Source organism: Mycteria americana, chromosome 15, assembly GCF_035582795.1.
Source record: "Mycteria americana isolate JAX WOST 10 ecotype Jacksonville Zoo and Gardens chromosome 15, USCA_MyAme_1.0, whole genome shotgun sequence".
NCBI lineage: Eukaryota > Metazoa > Chordata > Aves > Ciconiiformes > Ciconiidae > Mycteria > Mycteria americana.
Genome location: NC_134379.1, coordinates 8,344,726 through 8,368,641, shown reverse-complemented (window position 1 = coordinate 8,368,641; position 23,916 = coordinate 8,344,726). Strand labels below are relative to the sequence as shown.

The 23,916-nt window shown below is 51.9% G+C and overlaps 1 protein-coding gene across 1 annotated transcript in view; it reads left to right on the top strand.

Annotated features, from left to right (window-relative positions):
* The window catches only part of CUX1 (cut like homeobox 1), a 287,680-nt gene that overhangs the window by 261,659 nt on the left and 2,105 nt on the right, over positions 1–23,916 (top strand). Inside the window, exons 15-22 of the mRNA XM_075518105.1 lie at positions 12,809–12,945; positions 13,422–13,488; positions 14,713–14,825; positions 15,493–15,609; positions 17,930–18,013; positions 18,516–18,572; positions 21,687–21,767; positions 23,645–23,709. Coding sequence (XP_075374220.1) covers positions 12,809–12,945; positions 13,422–13,488; positions 14,713–14,825; positions 15,493–15,609; positions 17,930–18,013; positions 18,516–18,572; positions 21,687–21,767; positions 23,645–23,709 — 721 coding nt within the window. The remainder of the gene's footprint in view (positions 1–12,808; positions 12,946–13,421; positions 13,489–14,712; positions 14,826–15,492; positions 15,610–17,929; positions 18,014–18,515; positions 18,573–21,686; positions 21,768–23,644; positions 23,710–23,916) is intronic.

Below are 23,916 nucleotides of genomic sequence, written 5' to 3'. Positions count from 1 at the left end.
TCTGCTTTGATACAGCTTGCAGGAAGTTAATATGCCAGATATTTGCACATGTAAAATATACTTTTCTCTGTCTGTGTACAGCGGGAAGGTGAACAGTAAAGACATTTGCAACGTATTTAAAACAATCGCAGAAACAGCTGATGAGTAAATTAAGCCAAGTATCTAATTAAAGCACGCGGTTCATTCTTGCTCTCCCTAAGCTGCAAATTCAAGTATTCTTAGGAATGAGACAGAAATTCTCTGTTATGCAGTTCTTCTCAGAAGGCAAGTGTCTGTGTTTTCAAGAGAAGAAATAAAACTTGGCACTTGACTTGCTCTGAAGGACAATCTTATCTCCAAGTAACTACAAAAAATATTTTCTACAATCAGTCTTTCAATCAGACTTCTCTGGCTTTTGTTAGCTTACATTAGACCCTTAGTGCTATTTTGATGTATTGTTTCTATGTGGGTAAATGATTACTAGCTTTAAAAGTGTTTCCAAAGTACCTGGTTACCTCTGGCTGCTGGTGCAGGCTGTACAGGGAGTACGTGAGCATCTAGTTCGTAAAGGAGGCGTGCGGGGAATAAGCAAGGTCACATCTGTATCCTACTTTTCTTTTTTCTTGATCAGGGCTTCCATTTCCTTCTCGCCTCCTCTAGAGAGATGGAGATCATGGATCAGTTTTTTTTCTGTGGGGGAAAGATTTTAGTTTAGCTTGACATTATTTTAATTCAGTAGGCATGTCATCAAAATCCTGTATGTTACTGCATTTCCCGCTAAGTTTTTAGGTTTTGCTACTTTCCTAAAATTTACTATTTAACCAACTTTCTATACTTGGAAAGCTATGTGCCTTATTTCCTAATCTCTTCATGGAGAATAATCTAAAGCACAGTGATCTAGATTGCAGCATTCACAGCCGCTTTTCACTTGGGTGGGGGGAGAGAAAACACCGATCGAGGAGCGTTTCAGTGGCCCGACATGAGTTGCCCCTTGGCTAACGAGCACTTCAAACACTGTGCGTTAAGTCTTTGTGCAATAGAAGTTCTCGTTCTGCGTTCGGAGGTTCGTGTCCCAGCCACCAAACCCGGGCGAGAGCGAGCTCTAGTTTAGGAGAATTCAGGTTCCTGGGGAAAAAAAAAGAATAATCCCTCTGGGTTGGCTCCAGCAGCACGGTGGGGTCCCGGGTTAGAAAGTCCACCATCGGCCGGCAGCGTTAATGCTGGTAAGGCTCAGTCTCACCCGGCGTACTCGTAGGTCTGTCCGCATTCAAGAAACGCTCGTGGACTTCAGCCATCGCTAACTGCAACCGCGTCCTTTTGTGCCATCAATAATACATGCTGTCTTCACTTCCATGCCCAGAGCCGTACCGTCTCTGGATGGCGAGGCACTGTTAAGTCATTCCAGTCGTAATTTGGTTTTGTAAAGAACAAGCTTTCGCCCACCGGCATCCTCAGCCCTTACCAGCGCTTGTGTGTTATTTTTCAAGCTTGCTCTCTCTACAGCATCATAAGGTGAAATATATAAAGGTGGTTTGTAATTAGGAAAACAATCTAATATTTCCTATTTATGAGATTAATTTTAACAGTTTCTTTTTTGAGGTTTGTTTTTGTTTGATATAAACACAACAGGAGTATACATATCCCCTAAACGGACGTTGGAGAAAGTTTGGGCTATCCTAGCGATGGAGCGGGGTGGTGTCGGCTCGTCGTAGTATCCATATCATTGTGCCCCTGTTGTGTTTTCTAGAGCAATCATTTTTAAAAAAAAAAAAATATTTTATCTAAATGCCTAATAAATAATATTATTTAAATAGTTTTAAAATAATTTAGGACTGAGAATAAGAAGCCTCAGTTGTGAGAGAAGAGACTTAAAGTATACAGAGAGAGAAAATACCCTTAGCCTCCTAGAGCCTCTACTGAGAATTTCATGAAGATGCAGTGCCCCTTTGTCAAAGTACATTGCGATTTACTCAAGAGTGTTAATTTAAAATGAGAGACTGGTTTCCTGTGATGTTCATCTTTGTTGGCATATGTTCGAATTTCTGAATTCAGAGCTGATTTTCTTCTCATTCAAAGTTGGTCGAGGAAAAAAAAGAGAAAAAAAAAAAAAGAAAAAAAATCACTTTGTGCAGCAGCAACTTTTCCTGGTGTGAACTCTGGAAATACACGTTGTGAATTGATCTTTGTCACGGAGGAGTCGTTTAGTTTTCTTGCGGTGTCGAAACACGTTCAGACAGGCTTTCCCTGGCTAGGTAACACTTCATGAGCGAGCGAGAGAAAAGCTGCGTAAGCCAAACTGAAAACCGTTGCGCTAGAAATTCCCCCTGCTCGTTGCAGGGGAGCGTGTGTCTGCACGAGGGACGATGCGAAGGGCTCCGGTCGGCACTGAACCAGCCAGCCCCGCCATGAAACCTGACAGTGGGCAAAGGTGGAAGGTGCTGAGCTAGTTGCAGGGCACATCACCACTTCTGTGGATTTGGAAGCAAATTTGCACTTTGCCTTTCGAGGGTGTCCCACTAAAAACCATCGGATGAATTTCCCACATGAGGTTCTTTCCTTCTGGCATAGTCTGGAAAAAAAAAAAAAAAAAAAAAAAAAAAGCCCTATGGTAACTATTGGATAACCTCTGCAAAACAAAAAGGTTGTTCCTGTCAGAATACTCTATGCATTTCTGTGTTGAAAAGCGTTTTCTACCGTTCCTTTTCCGAAAGCGGGCACCGCGCGCCCCACTCGCTGGAAACGCTGCGAGAATGTCAAATGTACGAATTTGGACGTTAATTCCAAAGCAGATGGAGGCTGGCTGGGGGGGATGTTCTTTTTTTTTTTTTTTTTTTTTTTTTTTAATTGTTTCCCTCATGTCCCTTTTCATTTTTTATTAAAAAATTAACTCTTTGCATTTGTGCAATAACTACTTGCCATGATAATGGGCAGACCTTTGAAATGCCCCGACTACTAACACAGCACAAGATGAACTCAAACAGAAAGTGGTGTACTTTTTCCTGAGAACTTTTTTTTTTTTTTTTAATAATAAGCTCAGTTTTTACCCCAGTGTATTGTGGTGTCTTACATTTTTAGCAGTATTTTATATTTTTTCTGTAACGCACTAAGTCTTAGATGTTTTTAGAGCTTGTTTGTTATATTCACAATCACAGATTTAAAAAAAAAAAAAAAGATCCTCACAAAGACCCAATTGACCAAAAAAAAAGTGTCATTTTTTTGTACAAGTAGCTTTGAGAAGCCCACATTGTGTTGCTGTGACTCATCTTTTGTAACATTTTATTTCTTGGTATTTGTTTAAACATAAAAGTAAGAGTTTATATGGCTGGCAGTAGCAGGGCAGCGCTCCCTCCGTCAGCAGAATGGCATTGTTTCTTCCGTCTTTGTTTGGTTAGCCATATAATGTTTGTTCTCAGCACTGTACAACGGTCCCTATATGATATGGAGAAGCAATATCACTGTATGAAACTCACACGATGTATTATTATTATTATTATTCACTAGCACCCTAGGTGTGATAATTGAAGTAAATATCTTTTATACAAACACAATTACGCGTGGGCTGTCTTTATTAAGGTGAGACCTGAGTCCAAGCAGCAAACATTTACATTGGTGGTTCTGTTTCAGTGATGTCCAGGGACATGAAGGGGCTGGGTTCGGTGGCACTTTGCGTTTGTCCAGAGGAGGAAAATTTCCTTTTTGTCTATCAATTTCTAGGGGGGGCGGGGGGAGTGTTTTCAATACCTTAAGTATCGAAGTGTTACTTAAATTTCCAAACTGCATCCTTTCTTCAGTGAAATTTGAGTGTGACGATTCCTGCTGCAGTCAGTGGGAGGTGGACAGAAAAGATGTATTTTGGGTCTGAGACTGCAAGGGGGTTGTTCTGAGCACTGTAACGATGTATTAGCTAATTTTAAAAAATTAGATTAATGACGTCTGAGGTCAGAAGTGCTTTACATTCAAAAAAGAAAATGTAAAAGAATTTTGCCAGATACTTGACTCACTGTTTATTTTTACAGATACTTTCTATAAAGATAAATTCCTCTTCTAGTGCCTTACGAGATGTTGTTCCTATAAATATACTCAGTATTTGCAGAGTCTAGAATTTTAAGTTTGGTAAGGAACAGATGTTTTAATCCATCAGTGGAATTACATATTAAAAACTAGTAGAATAAAGCTCTAGCTCGAATACTCTGGGTTTCAGGTAGAGTGTGTGTGTGTGTGCTTGCCTGTGCGCTGCTGTTTTACCTGGCATGCTCGTGTCTGGGTTTTGAATTGGGAATTGGAGGTTATTTTGAGGGACCTACTTTTATTTACATCATCTCCTGCGGTACGTATCTTATCTCTTTTTCCTACCAGGCTGTGAGCTCGTGTGTTGTGCGTCTCCTTGTAGGCCGAGTTTCCCGTCGATTAGGGTATGTTCAGCGTGGCATGAGGAGGGCCGGGCTGGAAATTTGCTGTAGTTCTGTCCCAGAAAGCGCTGGCTGTCCTGGAGAGCAGGGAGTTGGGCTGGGCTTTCCCAGCACGCTCACTCCCTTCCAGGCAGTGCCGGGATCCATCCAGCCGGTGTCACGCTCGGGCACCCTGGTGCAGCGTAGCACTTCACCCAAGTCAACGTTTGCGTTCGATGTGTGTCTTTGCCAACTTTAGCTTTGATTAGTTCTGCAGGAGGGGGTGGGATACTCTTCAAAATGTATCGAAAATGCTATTTAATGCCTTCATTTCTTTATAAATGTGTGTTTTCTGCTTTTGAAGCGTCTGTGACAAGTTGTTCCGCGTGATGTAAAGGTTCTAGTTTTAACATTTTTTTTTCCCCTACTATTTAATGACTGGTCAAACTGTTGATTGCTATAAATGGCATTATCTTGTATAATTTGACCCTAATCATTTTAAGCTTGATACTAAACATCTACACTTTTGAAGTGTTATGACTCAAGTTGGTTAATTTGTATATTTATAACCTGCACTTTTCTTTAGGTGTGGTGGTATCAGCACTGAACTACTAAAATCACACACACGGTCGTAAGCAAAAGATGCATTATACTTGTGAAAGCACAGACCTGGCACAGAAGAAGCTGGAGAGGGTTCATTGTAGCTCCGAAGCATGCATTGAGGATAAAACTAGACTGTCCTCTCAAGCCTAAATCTCCAAAAGTTTATTTTTGGGAAGCTAGGAAGGCAACCAAAACCACAAGGATGCATCTCAGAAGTCAGGAGCAGGTAGTTATGGTCTTCCATGGAGATAGTTGGATCTTCCATGATGGCTCTATTGGTAGCCCTTCAAAAGGATGTCGAAAATCTCCTTTTTAGAAGGAGAAGTGTATGCTGTGTGTTCCCATAGACCCTTACTGGTCAGCACTGGGGCATACCTGTATGTCACCCCTGTTTCTGCTGGTAAGTAGCTGCCTCTGGAGTTAGATGCTGTAGCCAGGGTGAGCTTTTCCATAGGAAATATTACAGGCATTTGCTGAGTTAAATGGGAGAAATCCTTGTTTGTTGTATCCTTAGGTGAAGGAATAAGTTAGCACCAGGTGAGCACCTCCGTGCCACAGGTACTGGCCATGGGCCCGCTCCTGCCCCACAGTCAGTGAGAGATAGTTTGTTTTTTCAGTGGGAAGGGGGGTATTTTTTTCACATGGCATCATGTTCCCACCTGGTAGGAACATACTGTGAGCAGCTGACGTGGTGCTTTTGGGCCCCACTTCTTTCCATTTTGAAATGCTATCATTTTCTTGTAAGTATTTCTGTTTTAATGGAAGTGGTGAAGAAATTGTGTGCTTGCCAACAGAGGGCTTCAGAAAACATGATTTGATTACAGTAGAGCATTTTATTTTATTTTTGCTCCAAGCTATGGGAAACTGATAAGAAAATTCAAACTGTTTTCTTTAACTCTTCCTAGTTACCCATGTAATTATCTTAGTACCGTTGGAAATAATCCGCTCTTCTATGAAATCTCTGTCCTTACAGGGAGAATTTAGTAAGCAGTACTGTGTTTCTTTGCTGGGGCTGTTTATTTTGGAGTGGCTGGGCCAGGAGGAAAGGGAAGGAGAAATCCTTCAAACCTGCCCTTCCCGGCAGGCCCTCAAAATTCCAGATTCATCGTGAAAAGAAAGGGGGAAAAGGAGGGGGGGGACCAGAAACCTTGCCTGCACCTCCTCTGCCGGCAGCTGGCAGAGGAACCTGGGGAGCTCGGTAGTGAGCTGCAGTAGGGCGGGCGCTCGTCTCACTGTGGTTTGGTAGCTCGTTTTGCTCTTCCCCATGGCCGCTTTCACAGATATATCTAAGGGCACTGGTGAAAAGGGCTGCTGGGGACTCAAAGAAGGATGCTCATGTATTGTAATGAGCATGGCAGCTAGGGTGAAGAGGCCTTTTCCCTGTGCTCCCAACCCTTTGTCACTTGGGCAGGTGAAGTCTCAAATTTTGTCCTCGGGGTGTTGGATGTGATCTGCTTTCTACTGTCCCGATCTTTTCTTGTCTTTTTGACAGCACACAAAAGTAAAAATGAGAGGGGTTGTTCTTGCTGCCTTCACTGGTGCCAGTCCCAGCCCTTGACATCTAGGACTGCACATCTCCTGCATACATCCCTGAAGGATGTCACTGAAGGTTCTTGGTAGCTTCTCCTACAGCCTCTATGTCTCTAGAGCAGCCTCATCACTTCATTCTTGGAGCTTTTCCAGGGCTGGTAACTGTGGCTAAAGACGAGGTAGATTGTGCTAGGAGTTGCAGATGGCTTTTAGAGATGTTGTCATTCCTTTCTTTTCATCATCTGCTTTCTTTTTTTGCCCTTTTAGAAAGCTTGCAGAAGGTCTGATCAGATAATTATCTTGTGGCAGGTACAGAGGTGATAAACGAGGACAGCCTGATTGCTACCCATAAGCAAAGTTGCAGGCTAAGATGATTCCCAGACAAACGCGATCCAGGCATTTTGGCTACTCAGGTGTTCTTGGAGCTGACTGACCTTTCCTCCTTCTCTGGAGATTTCTAGAGAGGTTGCTTTAAAATGTCCCAAAAGCCCAGTTCTTGTGTGACTTCTGTAGTGTTGGTGGGATGTCTGGAGCACTTGATCTCCAATATCTTTATTCACTCTCGGGAGATTCTTGGAAGAATATATGCCCTTCGGGTGATGGTGATGTTTCTTCATTGCTTTATGTGAGGTGAGGTGGACCTCAGGAGGTGGCTCAGCTAGGCTTTTGCACTACAACCTGCTCTTCAGCCTTTACCTCTGGACAGATTTGCACCACAGAGGACTCCGCTAGATTTGAGAGACAGGGCTCTGATGCCTTGTAGAAAAGAAATGTTAAATCATTCCTTTCTGCCTGGTCCTGTTTCTCAGCTTACTGACAACTCACAGCAACGGTGGCCCCAAGGAAAAGGCTTTGCATAAAGTTAAGATAGATTGAATGACTCCCACGCAACTCTGGACCATGCAGAAATGCTGTCCCGCTCTATGAAAAGGTCAAGACAGAACTAGAACCATCGAGGTGTACAACACTGAAAGGCCTTTGACAACCTTCCTGTTGCAGGAAGGATTTTGGCTCAGATCTTTCTTCCTTGGCATCTTCATAGCCCAAAAAGAGGACAGAGAAAATCACCTCGTTCATCCAAGACAAAATCTGCAGCATATGGACAGTGTCCCACTCATCCTTTCAGCTACAAAGCACAGGCTCAAGTCCTCTCCCTTTGATTCTCCTGGAAGGGGAGCAGGACTTTGGGCAATAACAGTATTGTCTTTTTCAGACTTCCTTAAAAGCTAAATGCCAAGTATTTCAAGAGCCTGAAATTGCACCTTAGTTTATGTATAAACCTGGGAGCTCTGGCATCAGGTAGAACTGGAGGTGAGACTTTGTTGGCTTGAAAAGGCCCATGGCAGAGAGATGCCAAAAAGCCTTAGTGTTTATTTCTGCATGGCGAAGAGCGACCATTTCAACTTCTAAGTAACTGTCCACAGCAACACAGTCATTAACCGGAGTGGCCCAACCTGGGGAAAGGTGAATGAGGTGGAAAAATCAAAGGACCCGTGGCAGACCCAGTTTCCTGCTTCTTCCTTTGGCTCCCGCTCCTCGTCCTGGCGCGCTCAAACACCAGTGTTTGTGTTGAGTGAGTCTCCAGCTTCGTGCCTGGTTTCTCAGCCTTCATGTCAAGGTACTCCAACATTTAGTTATCTTACAATCATCTTCCTTCCAGTCAATAAAATAGTCTTAAAACCTTTGAAGTAGTGGGTTTCAATGCACTTCGGTTGACTTCTGAGAGGATAGTTTTTCAAAGAAAGCTCCTAGCATGCCACATCACTTCTCTGCTTGTTTTCGTATTTTTTTACAGTTATGTAAATCCAAGGAGGCCAGGCAGAAGTGGAGGGAGATTAAAGAGTTACCATGAGGCAAATCAGGGTGTGAACTTGCAGAGCATCAGCTAATTTGCAGTAACTGTCCATGTGTGTGCTCCTACCCTGCAGATCCCTTCAGCAATACCACTTACCTCTCATTTCCTTCGGGCTCAGAGGATACACATGAGCAGTTACTCCAGTCTCGTGGATGTGTAGCAAGTTGCAGCCTATCTCACCCCAAGGTGATTTATTCATCTGTCTGTATCCTCAGTAATCAAGCCACCATCTTATGGAAAGATTGCCTCTCATTTATTTATGTCTGGCCTTATAACTTCAAACTAAGTTGCTAGTATGTCTTAATTTTCTCCATCTGTGAAAACAGATGCTGTTTATTTTGGATGATTTGCCAAGGGAGTCCAATTGCTGGGGCTTGTTACAGGAGTCAAAGTTGCTGTTGCTCCGTGGCAGTGCTGGGCTCGCTGTCTCGCAGGCGCTCCCGATGAGCCCCTACATCTGCTGGGCTCGGAGCTACCCACAAACGTGCCCGTGGAGCCTTGGGCTCCAGGACTTTTTTCCTCAATATTCACTACAAGGATTTTAACTTGCAGCTTTGGAGGAGTGCGAGACTGATGGTGCTATCCACAGTGAAAGAAGCATGAGATTCATCTAAATCTTTTATTCTTGATTTAGGACCGGTTTGTTTCCTCTCTGCGTGAGACACCTTTGTGTCTCACCGCATGGCCTGGCCGCACAGACAATTTACATTTTTTCAGAAACACGCGTCTCTTGGCAGTGTCACCTCAGGCAGCAGGTTGGAGGTACGTTTAGACTTCCCAGGACAGACATCTTCTTTACCGCATCGTCCCTGAGCAGAGGCTCCTTCTAACCACTCGTTCAGTTTTGGGCAGGATATGATGCTTTTCAAGAGCCTTACCAGTATTATTCTTCCTGACGGATGACCAGTCTTTTGCAAAGTGGTTGGTTCCTTGCCGAGGGCCTGAGCCCCACTCCACTCACGCTGGGCATTTCATCAGGCCAGATATTCAGTGATACAGAAAGGATGTGGAGACTGGTCAGTCATATAGGGTGTGTGGGAAGAGGCTTGTCCGGAAAGGTGCTTCTCTTCAAGCCCAGGAGGGTCCGGCTGTGGTGTTAAGCTGCTAGCCCAAGTTCAGCTGTTGGCAGCCAAAGTTCAGTGGTTGCACTGGGGACTTGCTTGTCGCCCCGTGTTTGTTGCAGGTGGTTTCTGCCAAACTCCTGGGAGCCTGTCCACAGAAACTTTTCATAGGGACCAACGGGTCATTGGCCAACCAGGCCAGATGAAAGCTCAGGGAATTAGGATCAGTGTCATAGGGAATCTGAATTAAGAAAACCCTGATCGAGGAGAGTTCACCCGGCCAACTGCTCTCTAGGAACTTCACAAGTGCCCCATGCAAAACTCCTGGTCCAGCTCCCATCTGCTCTGCCACCTTCCCAAGGACTCCCAGAGAAGCAGAAGATATTTTTCAGTAACGATCCAGTCTCAGCTGCTTGTTTTCTGTGTGTCAGGTGGAGCTGGCAAGGAAAAACCAGGCCTGCCTGTGCCAAGCAGCACTGCAGCGTGGCACCAGGCAGGGCGGGGGAGTTCTGCCAGCGTGCGGGTGCCCAGTTGCTGCATTTCATCGCTTTTCTCCATAAGGTGATGGCAATGTCAGGCCCATTTCTCCATTGCCTCAAAAGTCAGGAACGACAGAGTTTGAGGCTAAAGATAAGTGGTTTAAAATCCTAGTTTCCCCAGGGCTTCACCTTTGTCGCATTATCTTCTGCAGTACCTCTCTGTCTTCCGCAGCTTTTGAGGTATTTGCACATCTGAAGGGTCAGAGCGAGGGCTTTCCAGCACAGCAGCTTAGAGAAGACAAAGGCAGATTTTTCTTTTGCTCGATCTCAATGCTTGAACTGACCTGCCGGCCTGGGAGAGCCGTCCACCCGCTGCTGGAGGTGAAGGGTTGCTGGCAGAGAGGTGATGAGCTCGTGGGTGGCCACTGCACCTTTGAAAAAAGAAAGTTATGATTAAAAAAAAAAAAAAAAAACCAAAACACCAGAAAACAACCGTGAAAAGAGATACTGAAGGGGAGATGAGAGAGACGCTCCATGCATTTTGGTTGCTTTCAGTGTTCGGCATGGTTCCAGTCTTTTCTGTTTTCATGGATGGTTTGTAGAAGAGTGGCCAATGCGAGGCAGTGAAACCCAAGGGATGAAGGACATGGCTTTCTTTAAAACTGGGAGATGTGTTTCTTTGGTGACCCTTTTTTCTCCTAAGCCAACTGAAAAACTCAGTCCGTGTAACTGGAAAGCAGAAAAAAAGATCATTTACGAGAGAAACTCGGGAGCTGGGATGCAGGGCTCAGGTCTCCTTCAGCAGGATGCCAAAGCGCGGTTCTGCAGAGGTTTTTTGGGCAGGGTGGGATGCAGGGAAGGCGTCCTGCCGCAGTCAGCCCTCCGCTCCGCTCCCGGCCGTGGTGCGGCCTGGGCACGCCGGCAGCAGCACCGGGCCCTTTGCACGGTGATCAGAGCTGCCTCGTGCAGAACTGGGCCCCACAGCCCATGCTTGGCTAGTAACAGCTTCCCAATTACATTTTAATGCAATTTAAAGAGACAGCCAATTAAATAATTAACCGTAGGGAAGAGGTTTTCTTCTTTCCAAATCTTGTTAATGCAAATATTTTGCATCAGGCCACCCATGTTTTGGGAGCAGGCAGCGATTCCCCATTTCTTGAGAAACACTGACCTCCAGTGGGACTGCGCCTTTATCGCAACTGCTCCTGGCTCTTTCCTGAGCCTTTTATTTGGGGCCTAGAAAATGCAAATAAGCAAGGGAAAAAAAATAAATCCATGCGTTGTGTCTGAAGCATGTGTCACCTCCCTTTCCCTGCAGGCAGGCTTGGTCCCTCACGAATAACACGGGAATTGTATTTCGATCAAAAAGGGGGAAAATTTGCACCGGCGAAGTCCCTTCGTGGGAAAGCAGCGTTGGCTTCGGGCACGACTTTATTTGAGTCCCCGTCGTTGCCGCTCGGTTGAGTCCAACCCTCCCGGCCAGGCTCTGCAGAGCCCCGTGCAAGGACCCCCCTCCGCAGCCAGTTTTGGGGTGCGCGGGGCGGCTCCCAGCCCAGCAGGACTGGGTGAGCTGGAATTGAGCTGCACACACTTTGCACCTCTCGTCTGAAGTCTTCAGAGAGGGTAGGAGGCCCCGCAGGCACAACAGTCTGCCCTTGCTTCCCCCCCAGCACGGCTGCTTCCCAGGCAGCCTGTGCGTTTCTTGCTCCCTGGCTGTTGATAAATGAGGATTTTTGCCTTCCAGCCGTCTGGAATTCAGGGGAATAATTACAACGGGAATTATCAGGGAGGGACTGGAACAGCTGGGACCTGAGCTTTCACCCACCTGGAAATCCAGGCGCAGCGGGACGTATCCTGCATCCCTGCAGCGGGGAGGCCGGCGGTGCAAAACGCAGGGTCTGAACCTTGATCTGAGCTTTTTTTCAGCCAGGCAAAGGCCCAGACGTTGCTGGCAACAAGGGAGAAAGGTGAAACAAGTAGACCTCTGCTGCAGGACAGGGCTCCTGCTTGCTGATGCTCTGTGTTTCGGGATGGATTTGCAAACGGAGCGAGGAGCTCGCCCTGCGGTGCTGGTCCTGCGCCTCTCGCTGTAGCTGCGTTTTGGCCCCGTTTCTCCCTTGCTTCACATCTGGGCTGGGGTTAAATGAGGGGAACGAGAGGCTTTTGTTTTGCTCCTGGAGCATTCCAGCGAGCGCCTGTTGTGGTTTAGGGCGTGGGTTTTACTCGGGGGGGGGCAACTGGAAAGAGGGCTCATTTGTCGAAAATTGGCCGAGTGGGGATGCGGGGGGCTGCACAGCCTCGCCCCGCTCCTCGGGGCAGGATTGCTCTCACCTGAGCCCCTCCTGGGAGACGTCCCCCACCCCACTCCAACCCCCCGTGGCAGCGTCCACGCCGTGCGTGCCTGTCCAGCACCCGTGGGCGGGAATGTGCTGCCCGGAGCCCCCCTCCGTCGCACCTTTTTTGCGTGGACCGGACCCGGGGATGGGTTCGTGGGCTCAGCTCCCCGTATCCCTCTCCAGGTCCCCCCAGTCTGCCCAGCCAGGATGCTACCAGGTACCCCTGGGGCACCAAAAATATTTTACTGATGCATTTGAAGCAGCCGTGCCAGTGCAAGCTGCTGCCTGCTCGCATTGCCTCCAGCGCTGGAGTGGCACTGGTCCTGCCTGGGGACGGTTGCCCACCCTGGGGCATCACTGAGGTGGGCTGGACGCCTGGTCGCTTCTGCCTGGAGCAGAGCAGGGATCGCTGGCGTGGTTCCTCCTGCTGCCCCCAGAAACAAGGAGACAGCAGGGTTGCTGCCTGTGAGTTGGCTTCGGCGCTCCAAATGGGGGTTTCTCAGCTTTTCGGTGTCCCCTTGGCAAAATTTGGGGTTTTGAGCCACCCCTGGGTGATGGCCCTGGCTCTGTTTTCCAGTGCGCTGTGCGGAGCTGCAGATCCAGCTGACGGAGGCCGTGTCCACGCTGGCTGGCCAGAAGGAGCTCATCGCCAAGCTGGAGCACGACCTCAGCACCATCCAGGCTCTGTCCGCCGTGCATCGCCCGGACGCAGAGGTAACCCCGACCCACGGTGCTCGGCTCCCGGCAGTGGGCAGGGACCACTCAAAATGTCCCCGGGGGTTGACTGTCACTGGTGGAGGGGCCAACAGCAGGCGCGAGGGTTGTTTTATTACCTCTTCTTTTTTTTCTTCTTTTTTTCCCCTCCCTTTTCTTTCTTTCTCACGACTTAGCAGAGGGTTGCATCGTGCCTGTGCAATGCGATGGTGCTGGCGTGGGAGGGGGTAGTGGGGCTGGCATCCAGGGACTGTCCAGCTCTTCTCCTTCCCGGGGAAAGGATGGGATTTGAGGGTTGAATACCAGCCTCTCCGTGTTGTCTCGGGCTTGATCCTTGCAGAGTGCCTCTTTGGCAGCAATGCTTCCCACGAGGCTGCGGGTGCCAGGACAGTAGCAGGAGCCAGAAGGGGTTTGCTTTGACCAGGCAACGTTGGGTGGGTAGGAAACGCTGAATCCCTTCTGCCTCTGCTGCCCAGGGTGCGGCCATCCCCAGCCTGGAGAAGATACCTGAGCCCATCAAGGAGGCCACGGCGCTGTTTTACGGTGAGAGGCGGGCGCAAAGCCGGGGCCGTGCTGCGCACCGAGGTGCTGATGGGTGCCATCCTGGTGCCACGGACGGGGTGGTCACCTCTGGGGATGCAGCGTGAGGATGCTGCTAAGCAGGCGTGGACATCACCTGCTCAGCGTGTCCTTCACTGGGGCCAGCGATGGGTTTTCCATGCTTGGCATGGTTTGTCGGTCCTCCGGCTGCTCCCGAGACGGGGCAGCGGGCACATGCCGGGCCTGCCTCTGTGCTGAGCCGGTGAACGCAGGCTGAACCAAACACCCTGCGCTTTAACTCCTGCTCTTTCCGCACCAAACCCCCTCCAGAGCCAGGGAGCTAAACATTTCCTTTACGTTGGCTCCTACGCCGAGCTCTGCAAGAGAAAATGAATCAAACAAATAATGACGCTTGGCTCCTCTGGAAGACAACCCACTTCCTTTCCTTTTTCTCTTTTTTTTTTTTGTTGTTTTTTGTTTTGAAAGGTTTTGAAAACACACAATAAACAATATCACAGCAACAGTCCCACCAAGCCAAACAACCTGCAGCCACCCATCCTGCGCTATGAATAGCTCCTCTGTGCAGCCGGTTGAGTCACGGCCTCAGGGACATATTTCTCCTTGGCCGCGGATGCCTCCCGCTGCTGGGAAGGCAGAGCGGGGAGGGATGGCCACAGCCCCCCGGGCACCTGCAGAGCCCCATCGTGGGGGGCAGCCATGTGGGACACCCACAAAATGGGGCTCTGGGGCACGGCAAGCTGGTGACGGCTGCGTGCGAGTAGCCCCTGCTTTGCTGGGATAGCTGAAAGAAGAGAAAGTACAAAATGGGGGTGACTTTTGCGAGGAGGGGAAGGGGAGAGAAGAGTAGGGGTCTGGAGGGGCTGGTTGTGGCTCTGGGTCTTTTGTTAGGGCTACGGCTGCTGCAGAAGCTATGGGGGAGAGTCTGGGAGGGACTGGGAGGGTTGGGGTCATGGGAAGGCAGCCATGGGTTGCACCAAATAATGCAATTGGTCTTCCCTGGGGAGTGAACCTGTCCATTCCCAGGATAAGTCCCAAAAAAATGAAAAAAAAAGGCATAAAAACTGGTCTATGTTGTAATAGCTGCGCACCAGAGTTTGTCTGCCTGGGTGCCCTTGAGGTCCCACGGTGTCAGAGGGGGGACCTCGAGCAAGCAAGTGGATGGTGGGCATCTGCTGGGTTGTCTCTCATGCCAACCGTTGTCCGCAGGTCACCCGCCGTCCCCTGGCGCCTCGTTCCCCGAGGGGCAGGTGGACTCGCTCCTCTCCATCATCTCCAGCCAGAGGGAACGCTTCCGGGCCAGGAACCAGGAGCTGGAGGGGGTACGTCGCGTGGGGAGGGCGGCCGTGCAGGGGCTGCAGGACCGGCAGTCTGGAGCTGGCTGCTTTAGTGACCCGCAGGGCATTTATTATCAGCACAACGCAGGCAGCGCCGTGGCAAGCAAGAGAAAAATACATTCTGCTGTTAGCAGGACCAAAGCCTCCCCCAGCCCATCGGTGCAGCTCCGATTCAAGGACAGGTCCAAATCCCTGTCGCCTTGCAGGTGTGCTTGGCCGTCTGGCACAGCGTTCGGGGGTGCCGTGTAAAAAGCACATAGGCAATGCGGTTTGGGGTAAAACCCCAATAGCTCTACAAACCGAAGTACAGCTCAAAATGACCTCTTCAAAGCCGGCGGGTTGGCTTTGCACCTCCCGTGGGGGCCAGGTCTCAGCCCAAAGCCACCTGCAGCCACCTTGGCTGCCCTGGCCCGTATTCAGCCACGGAGGGATCGGGTTCGTTAGTGGTTCAGGACTGGGGGCCCCGTTCAGCGGCAGCTGGGACAATTGTAATTTGGGAGCAATTTTAATTCAAAGCCGGGGGATTTTAATTACTGAGAGGGGACTGAACCCCGGCTGGGTGCACCAATCACCCCCCTTCCGCCTCCCACCCGGTTAGATCCTGTCCTGCCCCGGCCTCGCTGCTCACGGCCCCCGTGCTCCCCCCATGCAGGAGAACCGCATGATGCAGCACACGGTGCACGCCCTGCAGAGCGAGCTGGACAACCTGAGAGCCGACAACATCAAGCTCTACGAGAAGATCAAGTTTCTCCAGAGCTACCCTGGCCGGGTGAGTGGCTGGCTGGCTGGCTGTCCTCCAGCTGGGTTCACACGGACAGACAGACCCCAAACATAGACCGTTGCCCTCCGCGTACAAGAGCAATGGGGAAATCGCACGCTACCCGCAGGCACCTTGCATGAAAGTTGGAAAATGGGAGCTACGTGGGGTGACGAAGGGTGCAGTGCTCTGCCTAGAAGAGCAGGTACCCAGCCCCTCTGCCGGGAAGGTAGTTTTTAACTGTGCTGAAGGGTGTCTGACATCTTTGATGCCAGAAGCTCAGATTTCCTCCCTGAAAAAGCTGCTACAAACCCCTTTGATGCTGACTGCTGGCAGCATGATGCTCCAGAAGGCAAGTCATCGATGCTCCTGCCCGACCAGGCAGCAAGTGGTTAAATCGGGACCTCCTGCAATAAATCCCTGCAGTCAGAGCCTGAAAAATAATTCATCCTGTCATACCTACGCTCGTTCCCCACTGCCCTGAATTTCTTGTGGCCAGCAGAGAGAGCTGCTTGGCTTCCCGCTCTCCTGGGCAGCCAGGGCCCCTTCCCAAAAGAGCAGAAACCAGCCCAAAGCCGTCCCAGTAATCCCAGTAATGCCCGGAGGCGGCTGGGGAGCAGCGTCAGACCTTGCTGGAAGCCGCTCTGCTCGTGCCGCGTCCCTTGGGGGTTTCATCCCTGGAAATCCCTGGGGCTTTTGCAAGCAGGTGGGGCTGCCACCTGGGGAGCTTTCGGTTGCAGCCGCTTCCTCGGTCACAGCTGGGCTATCGCGACCTCAGGCTTTCCTAATAACTGCAGAAGTGACAATAACCGGGGAAGGGACATTGGGCTGAATGCCGGCTCCTCGCCCTGCCTGCTGCCTGCCCTGCCATCCTCCCCCGAAGCTGCTGCCTTTCCACGCCAGCTGGACCGAGTCTGTTTTATTGATGGATATTTTAATAGCATTTGGGGATGGGAAACTCCTACAGCCGTGAAGGACCTTATTTGGTTCTTTTATTTATGTCTCAGTGATGACGCTGGGTCAGCCCCTCTGACATTTTTGCCCGTTTCTCCCGCGGAAGATCATATCCATGTTTATCTGCTGCCACAAGGCAACCCCTGAATGCCATTCATATGATCTAAAGAGCAAAAGCCTTCGACGCAGCAGCACGGGGGATTGCATAATTCACCACCTAATCGGGCATGTGACACGTTAAAAATAATCATCAAAGATCATTCAATAAGGCCAGGCTATAGTGAATTCATCGCCCCTAAATTGGGAGCTGGTCTCATCGCTGGCTTCTGACTGCGCGGCGACCCGTGGATCGTATTGCGGCGCGTAAGGGCATATTTGCTAAAGGTCTGTGCGCAGCGGGGTTTACCTGCGGTGAAACGGAGCCGCCGGCCAGCGTGCTGGGGTGGCCAGGCAGGACAACCAGCAGCACATAGTGACGGGTCCAGAAAGACCGCGGTAAATGTCAGCGTCGCTGTGCTGGCGGGGCAGAGCTGGAGAAGGCACGGTGCTGGGGGGAGAGAGGTGAATTAGCCCTGGGGCCCTCGAGCAGGGCTGCGCACCCCCCGTAGCCGGGAGCCAGGGCTCACACCAGACTGTGACCGTGCCTGGTGGCAGCACATGCTGTTTCCAGGCTGGTTTAGGGTAGGAACGATGCGGAATCCGCAGTTCTCGTGTCGTGCAGCGGTAGCATTGGAGAAAGGAGGAGCAGGGATGTGCAGGCTGCACGAGCATCCTCGGGGCTCGCTGCTGCCGTTCGTCCGGTGCCGCCTGCGAGGCTGCGCAAGGGGAACCTCTGTCTCGGGTGTCTGAACCCATCTACATCTTTCCCTTCTTTCAAGGAGTTTCCTTCATTTTCCTTGCCCTTTGCCCAGCTCACAATAGCTGTATGTTCAAACAATTATTTCCTCCTCCTAAACTGCTGTCTGCCTCCTACCTGGCCCAGCAGCAAAGGAATTCAGGGTGGGATTTGCGCTAGCCCAGGCGTTTCCAGGTGAGCTCTCTGGGGTGACACAGATGACTGTTAATTCAAGGAAAGGGCAAAAAATAGGGGGGCATGGGTGGAGTCCCCGCGGAAGAAAGGACTTTGTTAAATAGCCCTGGTTGTGCTTCTCCTTTTTGAAGGTGACGGATCCTGTCGGCCCCGCCGGTCAGCTCTGGGCCGGGCTGCTCCACCCTTTGGGGGTCAGGTCTTCCAAATGAGCAGCTCAGGGGGGCTGGGGGGGCTGGCCCTGTGCTGGGTGTCCATGCACCGCTTGCACCGGGAGGGATGGGTTACGGGTACAGGCAGCTACGCCAGCACCGGCACCCACCGGTTCTCACCCTGCCTTTGCTCCCGCAGGGCGGCAGCAGGGACGACACCGAGCAGCGCTACTCCTCCCAGTATGAAGAGCGCCTGGACCCCTTCTCCTCCTTCAGCAGGAAGGTATGAAAAGCCCCCAGCACCTTCCCTCTCACCAGCCCCTCCTTCTGCCACGGGATCACTGCCTCCCGCGGGGTAGGACTCAGCCAGCCGCGTTTCGGCATCGCGGAGCACGGCTTTACCCGGCGTAGGGTGGGAAGAGGCTTTGCAGCGTGCTGCAGTCGATGAGAGGTTGCTTTGCTCGGTTCTGGGTTTGCTCACAGCAAGGTGGTCCGGGTGTGATGAAGGAGAAGGAAGGGAAGGAGCGGCCAGAGAATGAAACCTCTCAGGGAAATTATTTCATCGCTCGCATGAAATTCAGGGACAGCGCTCTGAAAGCATAAAACACGCTCAAATGCCATTCACTTTTAAAAAATAAAAAATAAAAAACCATTGTTCGCGCATGACTACGGCTGTGTGTATGGGGGGTGGGAGCATCCCGGGGCACAGAGCTCCTTTCCTGATTTGCAAACCCTAAATCAGCGCCTTAAGCCTCAAAATCAGCTTCTTGTACCGTTTATTGCAGGAACGCCAGCGGAAGTACCTGAGCCTCAGTCCCTGGGATAAAGCCACGCTGAGCATGGTGAGTGGGCTGCACCCGCCATGCCACAGTGGGTGGCAAGAGGTTTTTAGCCCGGTGCCTGCGCGGGGAACGCTGCTGCTGGGCTTGGCGCCGGGGGGGCAGACCCCATCCCTGCTCCCCCAGGCAGGGGTGCAGACCATGCCGGGGCCACGCTGGGGCTCGGTTTAGGAGAAATCACTTTCCTCCCTTGCCCTTTCCTTCCCCTTTCCCCCACTCCATCCCACGGCCTCCCAGGTGGTCCTGGCCGGAGCGGGTGACCCAGCCCCAACCTGGCCAGCGATGCCGCAGCCCAGGCCGCTGCAGGGTCAGGGCACGGCCCGGGAGCTCGGGGACAGCTTGTGTCTCAGAGGATCACCGTGAACCACTGCGTCCCCCGGCCGTGCCCACAGGTCCCCCAGGCAGCGCTGGGAGGGGGATGCAATGGGCTGCGGGAAATGCCTCTCCTCTGGTTTGTAACGTGGATGGGGGGCTCAGGGCTGCACCCCCAGCCGAGGGCTGGCCGAGGGGCGAAGTCTGTCTGCCCGCAGCATGCAGTCGGGGTTAGCTGAGCCCGACTGCCCCCAGGAGACTCACCCAGAGAGCCCCAGCACCCCGTGCAGCTGGGGAGCAGGCGTGCGACGGGCTGCCGAGGGTCCGCTCCCGGGGAGATGCTCTGCCCCGCAGCATCCTCGGGCACACAATGGTTTCTTATCGCATTCTCCAGAAAAACCTCTTCCCAAGCCCTGACCCTTCCTGCTCTGGTTTTCTTCCTTCCAAAAAAGCATCAGGGAAAATACTGGGGAGCTGCCGGTGTCTGCAGCAGTAGAAGGTCCTCGCCTGAGCCGTGGCGGGCAGGAGGGCTACTGCAGCCACCATGGGGTTTGGCTACCATCTCTTAGGGATGAATGCTGCTTTCTGAGCTAAAAATGGTGTTACCGAGCTCTGACTTATATTTGTGACACTAGTAGCAGGCTCAGGATCAGGTTTTGGCTGTTAACCCCCGGCTATCTGGCACAACAGAGGTTAATGTGGGACCGCTGGTCTGCAACGGCCACAGAATGCAGAAATATCTTGTAATAAAGGCAAAGTTGTAATTTGCATAAAAACCAAGCAAATGCCAACATGAATATGGATTGGGTGGCGTGCCAGCACCACGGAGAATTAATGAAAGGCATTTACAAAAAAAACTGACTTAGGGGAGTTATTCCTTGGGAATATTTAAGAACATAATCTTGTTTGTTACAGCAGCCTCTGCCGTGGCCGTGAATAGCAAAGAAGATTTCAGCCCAGAATTGGTTTGGTGGGAGATCTGTGGGTTTTAATGCCAGCTTTGGAAAGCCCGCGTGGTGGTTTGGGGAATGTGCTTATGTCCATCGTGAATCCCTAGCTTTTACAGCAGGAATAAAAAGTTGCTATGTAGGAAGGTAGGATCTGTCATTCGTAAGCTGCTTTTCTAGGCTGCGGTTACTCCTGACTTTGGCTCTTTTGAAGGGATGGACACGAAGGTTTTCCCGTTGGGACCCCAGTGTCATGGGCCAGAAGGGCTGGGACATCATCAGGGTCTGGGTGCTGTTCAGTGGCCTCTCCAAAATGGGGGGCTGGAGCACAACACGGCCCGGCCCCGCAGGGCTTCTGGGACCCAGTGAGCTCGGACGTCTCTGTGGGCTGACACAGGCCTGGCAAAGGTGGAGGGCAAATCTTTCAAGATAGACCAGAGAAACGGATAACCCTGCAGACCAGGTTACTAGTGAGGCTTTGAAGATGCCCAAGGAATTTCCATGTTTGCGGTTGCTCTCCAAAATCCCCCAGGGCAACGTCCACCTGGCAGTCCCTGCTTTGGGGGTGCATTGCTTTAGCCCGAGCAGCGCCGGGTGCCTTCGCAAGGGCTCTCGACGCTCCTCCACCTCGTGGCCTCTCCCACGGTGGTACCCAGCCGTGCTGGGGACGGGCAGCAGGAGGAGGCAGCACGTGCCTGAGAGCTCATGCTCGTGGGTGAGCAAGGCGGGGGTGAAGACCTTCCCTTAAATACAGTTATCTGTGACAAGTAGGAAGGGCAGCAGGGCAAGCTGTGGGACCCCAGGGACCTGCCCGGACCACCAGGCCCAGCCATGAGCCTCCCCCGTGCAGCAGGAGGGCCGTACTGGGGAGAGCAGCCGGGGCCCTGGCGCACAGCTCCCCTAAAATCAATAGCCCAGCAGTGACCGGCACCCTTGAGAGCTTCCATTTTCCATCGCTGCAGCCTGGCAGAGGGTGGACGCGGCTCTCAGCAAGCACATAGCCTCGCCGCTGCCAAAGCTGGGGGCTCCACACCGTACCGAGCCCTTAATCCCACTGCACCAGCTCTTTGCTGGCAGCGGGTCCAGAGCCACGGCACGGCACCACGGTTGCTTTAGGCTGAGCTGGCTGGAGGTTCCCAGGGAGGGATGCCAGGAGCTGGAGGAGCATACAAACCCCAGGGCGCGGAGCGGCCACCCCTCAAACGTGCCGGGGCTCCTGGGAGGCTGCACCATCGCTGCAGGGCTGTGAAATCGTCCCCCGAGCCATTCCCGGGGTCCCGCACTGGAGCTGGGGTGCAGGCAGGGCTGCGCAGCAAGGCCAGCCTTCGGGAGCGCTGGCACAGCGTTTGCTCAGCCGTCCTGCCGAGGAGGCGGCGAGGGGACGCTGCGAATCACAAGTTCTTTGAGCTCATGAATTAAAAATGTGCGAGACTTAATTACTGCTGGGGTTTCTCTCCGGAGCGGCGCTGAGCCGCGGGCAGGCACTGAGTCAGGGCTGGCACGGGGGGAGCGGGTAGAGCCGGTGGAGAAAGCTGGGGTACAGGTGGCTCAAAACAAACCCCTGAGGGAGTTTTCCGTGTGGGAAACCCCACGGTTCACAGCCCTGAATTCACCTCAATTTGGGCAATTTTGGGCTGAGAGCACAGGCACCTGTGGTAGCCGCCTCGAAGGAGAGCAGCTGCTCGGAGATGGGCACAGATGGGTGGCAAAGCATCCCGCCTCGCCTGCGTGTTTACGTAGGGTCTAGCAGAAACAGGGCCCCAGTCTTGGCCAGGGTCTTGCTGAGCCTGTGCGCAGGGAGGGCCGGTTTCCACTGACCCGCATTAAAATGGGATTTTCCATTCTGCTCTTGCTGCAGGGGCGGCTCATCCTGTCCAACAAGACAGCTCGCACCATTGCCTTCTTCTACACCCTGTTCCTGCACTGCCTCGTCTTCCTGGTAAGCGCAGGGGCCGCGGGGGGGTGGGCACCCCGTTAAAATGGCAGCAAGCATCCCATCCGGGGGGGATTTTTGCATTTTTAAGATATTACGCCCAGCGAGTGTGTTGCAGCTGGTGTATCGCCAGCTCCGGAGGCACGGGGTGGCTGGGAGCGTGGGCAGCACAGCTCAGCAGAGACACGTACATGCCAATAAATATCCCCCTCGGCTTCACGGGGCGGGAATGGCCACCCTCGGGTGGGCACAGGCTTGGCGAGGGCAGGAGCTGGAAGCCGTCCGCGTCTTCACGTCGTGCCCGGAAGCAGCCGTGGGGCCGTGGCACCGTGCCGGGAGCTCACACGGGGTTTAGCGTATTTGCGTGCAGGTCTGGTTCGCCATCCCTGCATGCAGGCAAGCAAGCCCTCCACTTGTCAGGCAGCAAAATTTGTGTTCCTTACTGTGCAGCTAACAGCGTAAGAAATTTTAGGAATAAAATACAGCCCCATGTCACCTGTTTCCAGACCGTGTGCAATTCCACCTTCCTATTTCTGGGTGCATCCCTTAACCTCCGGCGCGGTGGAGCCCGGTTACATTCCCTGCCCCTCCGGGTGATGAGCTCTGCGTCACGCTGCGCCAGCTCTGTCCTCCCCGCGTTTCCTACTTGCCCTGTGGCTCCATTTTCCTCTAGTTTTCAAATTTCCCCGACTGTACATTAGGGTTTGAAGTAGAGGTTTCGTTAGGAATAGAGGCTTGAGGCAGCCCGAATCCCCTGGAAGTCGGTTGTGGTGCAAAGTCCTCCTACATTCTTTGACAGTTTCTGGGAGTTTATTTATCATTTCGGGGGGGGGGAAACCCGAAATAATAAATAATTAAACAATGAAACAAGATGAAAGACACATCAGAACAATATTTCTATCCCGATCTTCTCAAAGTAAAACTGACTTTGTGTTATTTTGGTGAGGAAAGGAGCAAAGAAAATAAAAAGTTAAACATCATTAAACTTTAAAGCTCTAACCTAAAAAAAAAAAAAGCTAAATTCATAAATATTACATGGCTGGAATGATCTTACTTCATCTAGACACAAAAGGGCCTGAAATCCAGCAGCCAGCGCTGCCTGGGCTGGCCCGCTCCGTGTGTCCGACGGGGGCTGGACAAACCCGGGGCTCCTCCGTCCGGCGGTGGGAGCAACGGCTTTGCCGCTACCCCGGGAGCCAGCGCAGCCTTCACCCCTTCCTGCCCGCTGCCTCCTGCCTGGGGTGATTTCAGTCAACCCTAATTTGGAGGCCCGCTGAAGGGCGTTTGTGGAATGAGAGTATTTCCCTGGCGACAAGATAACGACAGCTTACAAATCCCCAAGGCTTTAATGCATCGGCCTGGGACGGGAGGCTCCCTCTTTCCAAAACCCACCGCTGCCTCCCCGCCTCCTCGGGCCACAGCTTTGAAATGGAAACCCAGCGGCACGAAGAGAAGAGGAGCCAAACTGAGCAGCGACCTTCCTTAAGCCCGTTCCAAAAACACATCTCCATCCGTGCGCAGCCTCGAGCGCGCCCGCCTTACCCCAAACCACCGCAGCAGCAGCAGCGTTGCCCCGGCAAAAAGAACCCACTGGAAAAGGTCATCCTGACCGTCCTGAGGGCAACCCCCTTAAACACACGCTGGGTTTCTCCACGCTGGTAACGCAAGGCTGCAAAACCAGTTTTACCCAGAGCATCGCTTTAGGTCTCTGCTTGATGCACAAAAGCCACGGGCGCCTGCAAAATGCTCCAGCAGAGATTTTGCTGGTGGCGGCGGGGAGGGGATGGCAGGGACGGGATGGCACAGCGGTGGCACAGGCTGCTGCGAGGGCGGGCAGAGGTGGGCAGGTGAAAGCAGAGCTAATTGCATCTCTTATTTTGCAGGTGCTCTACAAAACGGCCTGGAGCGAGAGCGTGGGAAGGGACTGTGCCGCATACTGCGCTAAGAAGTGGGTGTGAGGATAGGCTGGGCCAGCCCGGCCCCGGGCTCGGCAGCATTGTCCGCCCGGGCTCGGTGGATGGAGCGTGGTGGTTTGCAGCAGATGTTTTGGGCACCACTTGGTGCACCTCTGTCCTGCAAACGAGGGCAGTTAATTGGGTTTTAAACCCTTAATCCCTTATTGGATTAAGGGTTTGGATGGGGGGGAGAAAAGGTG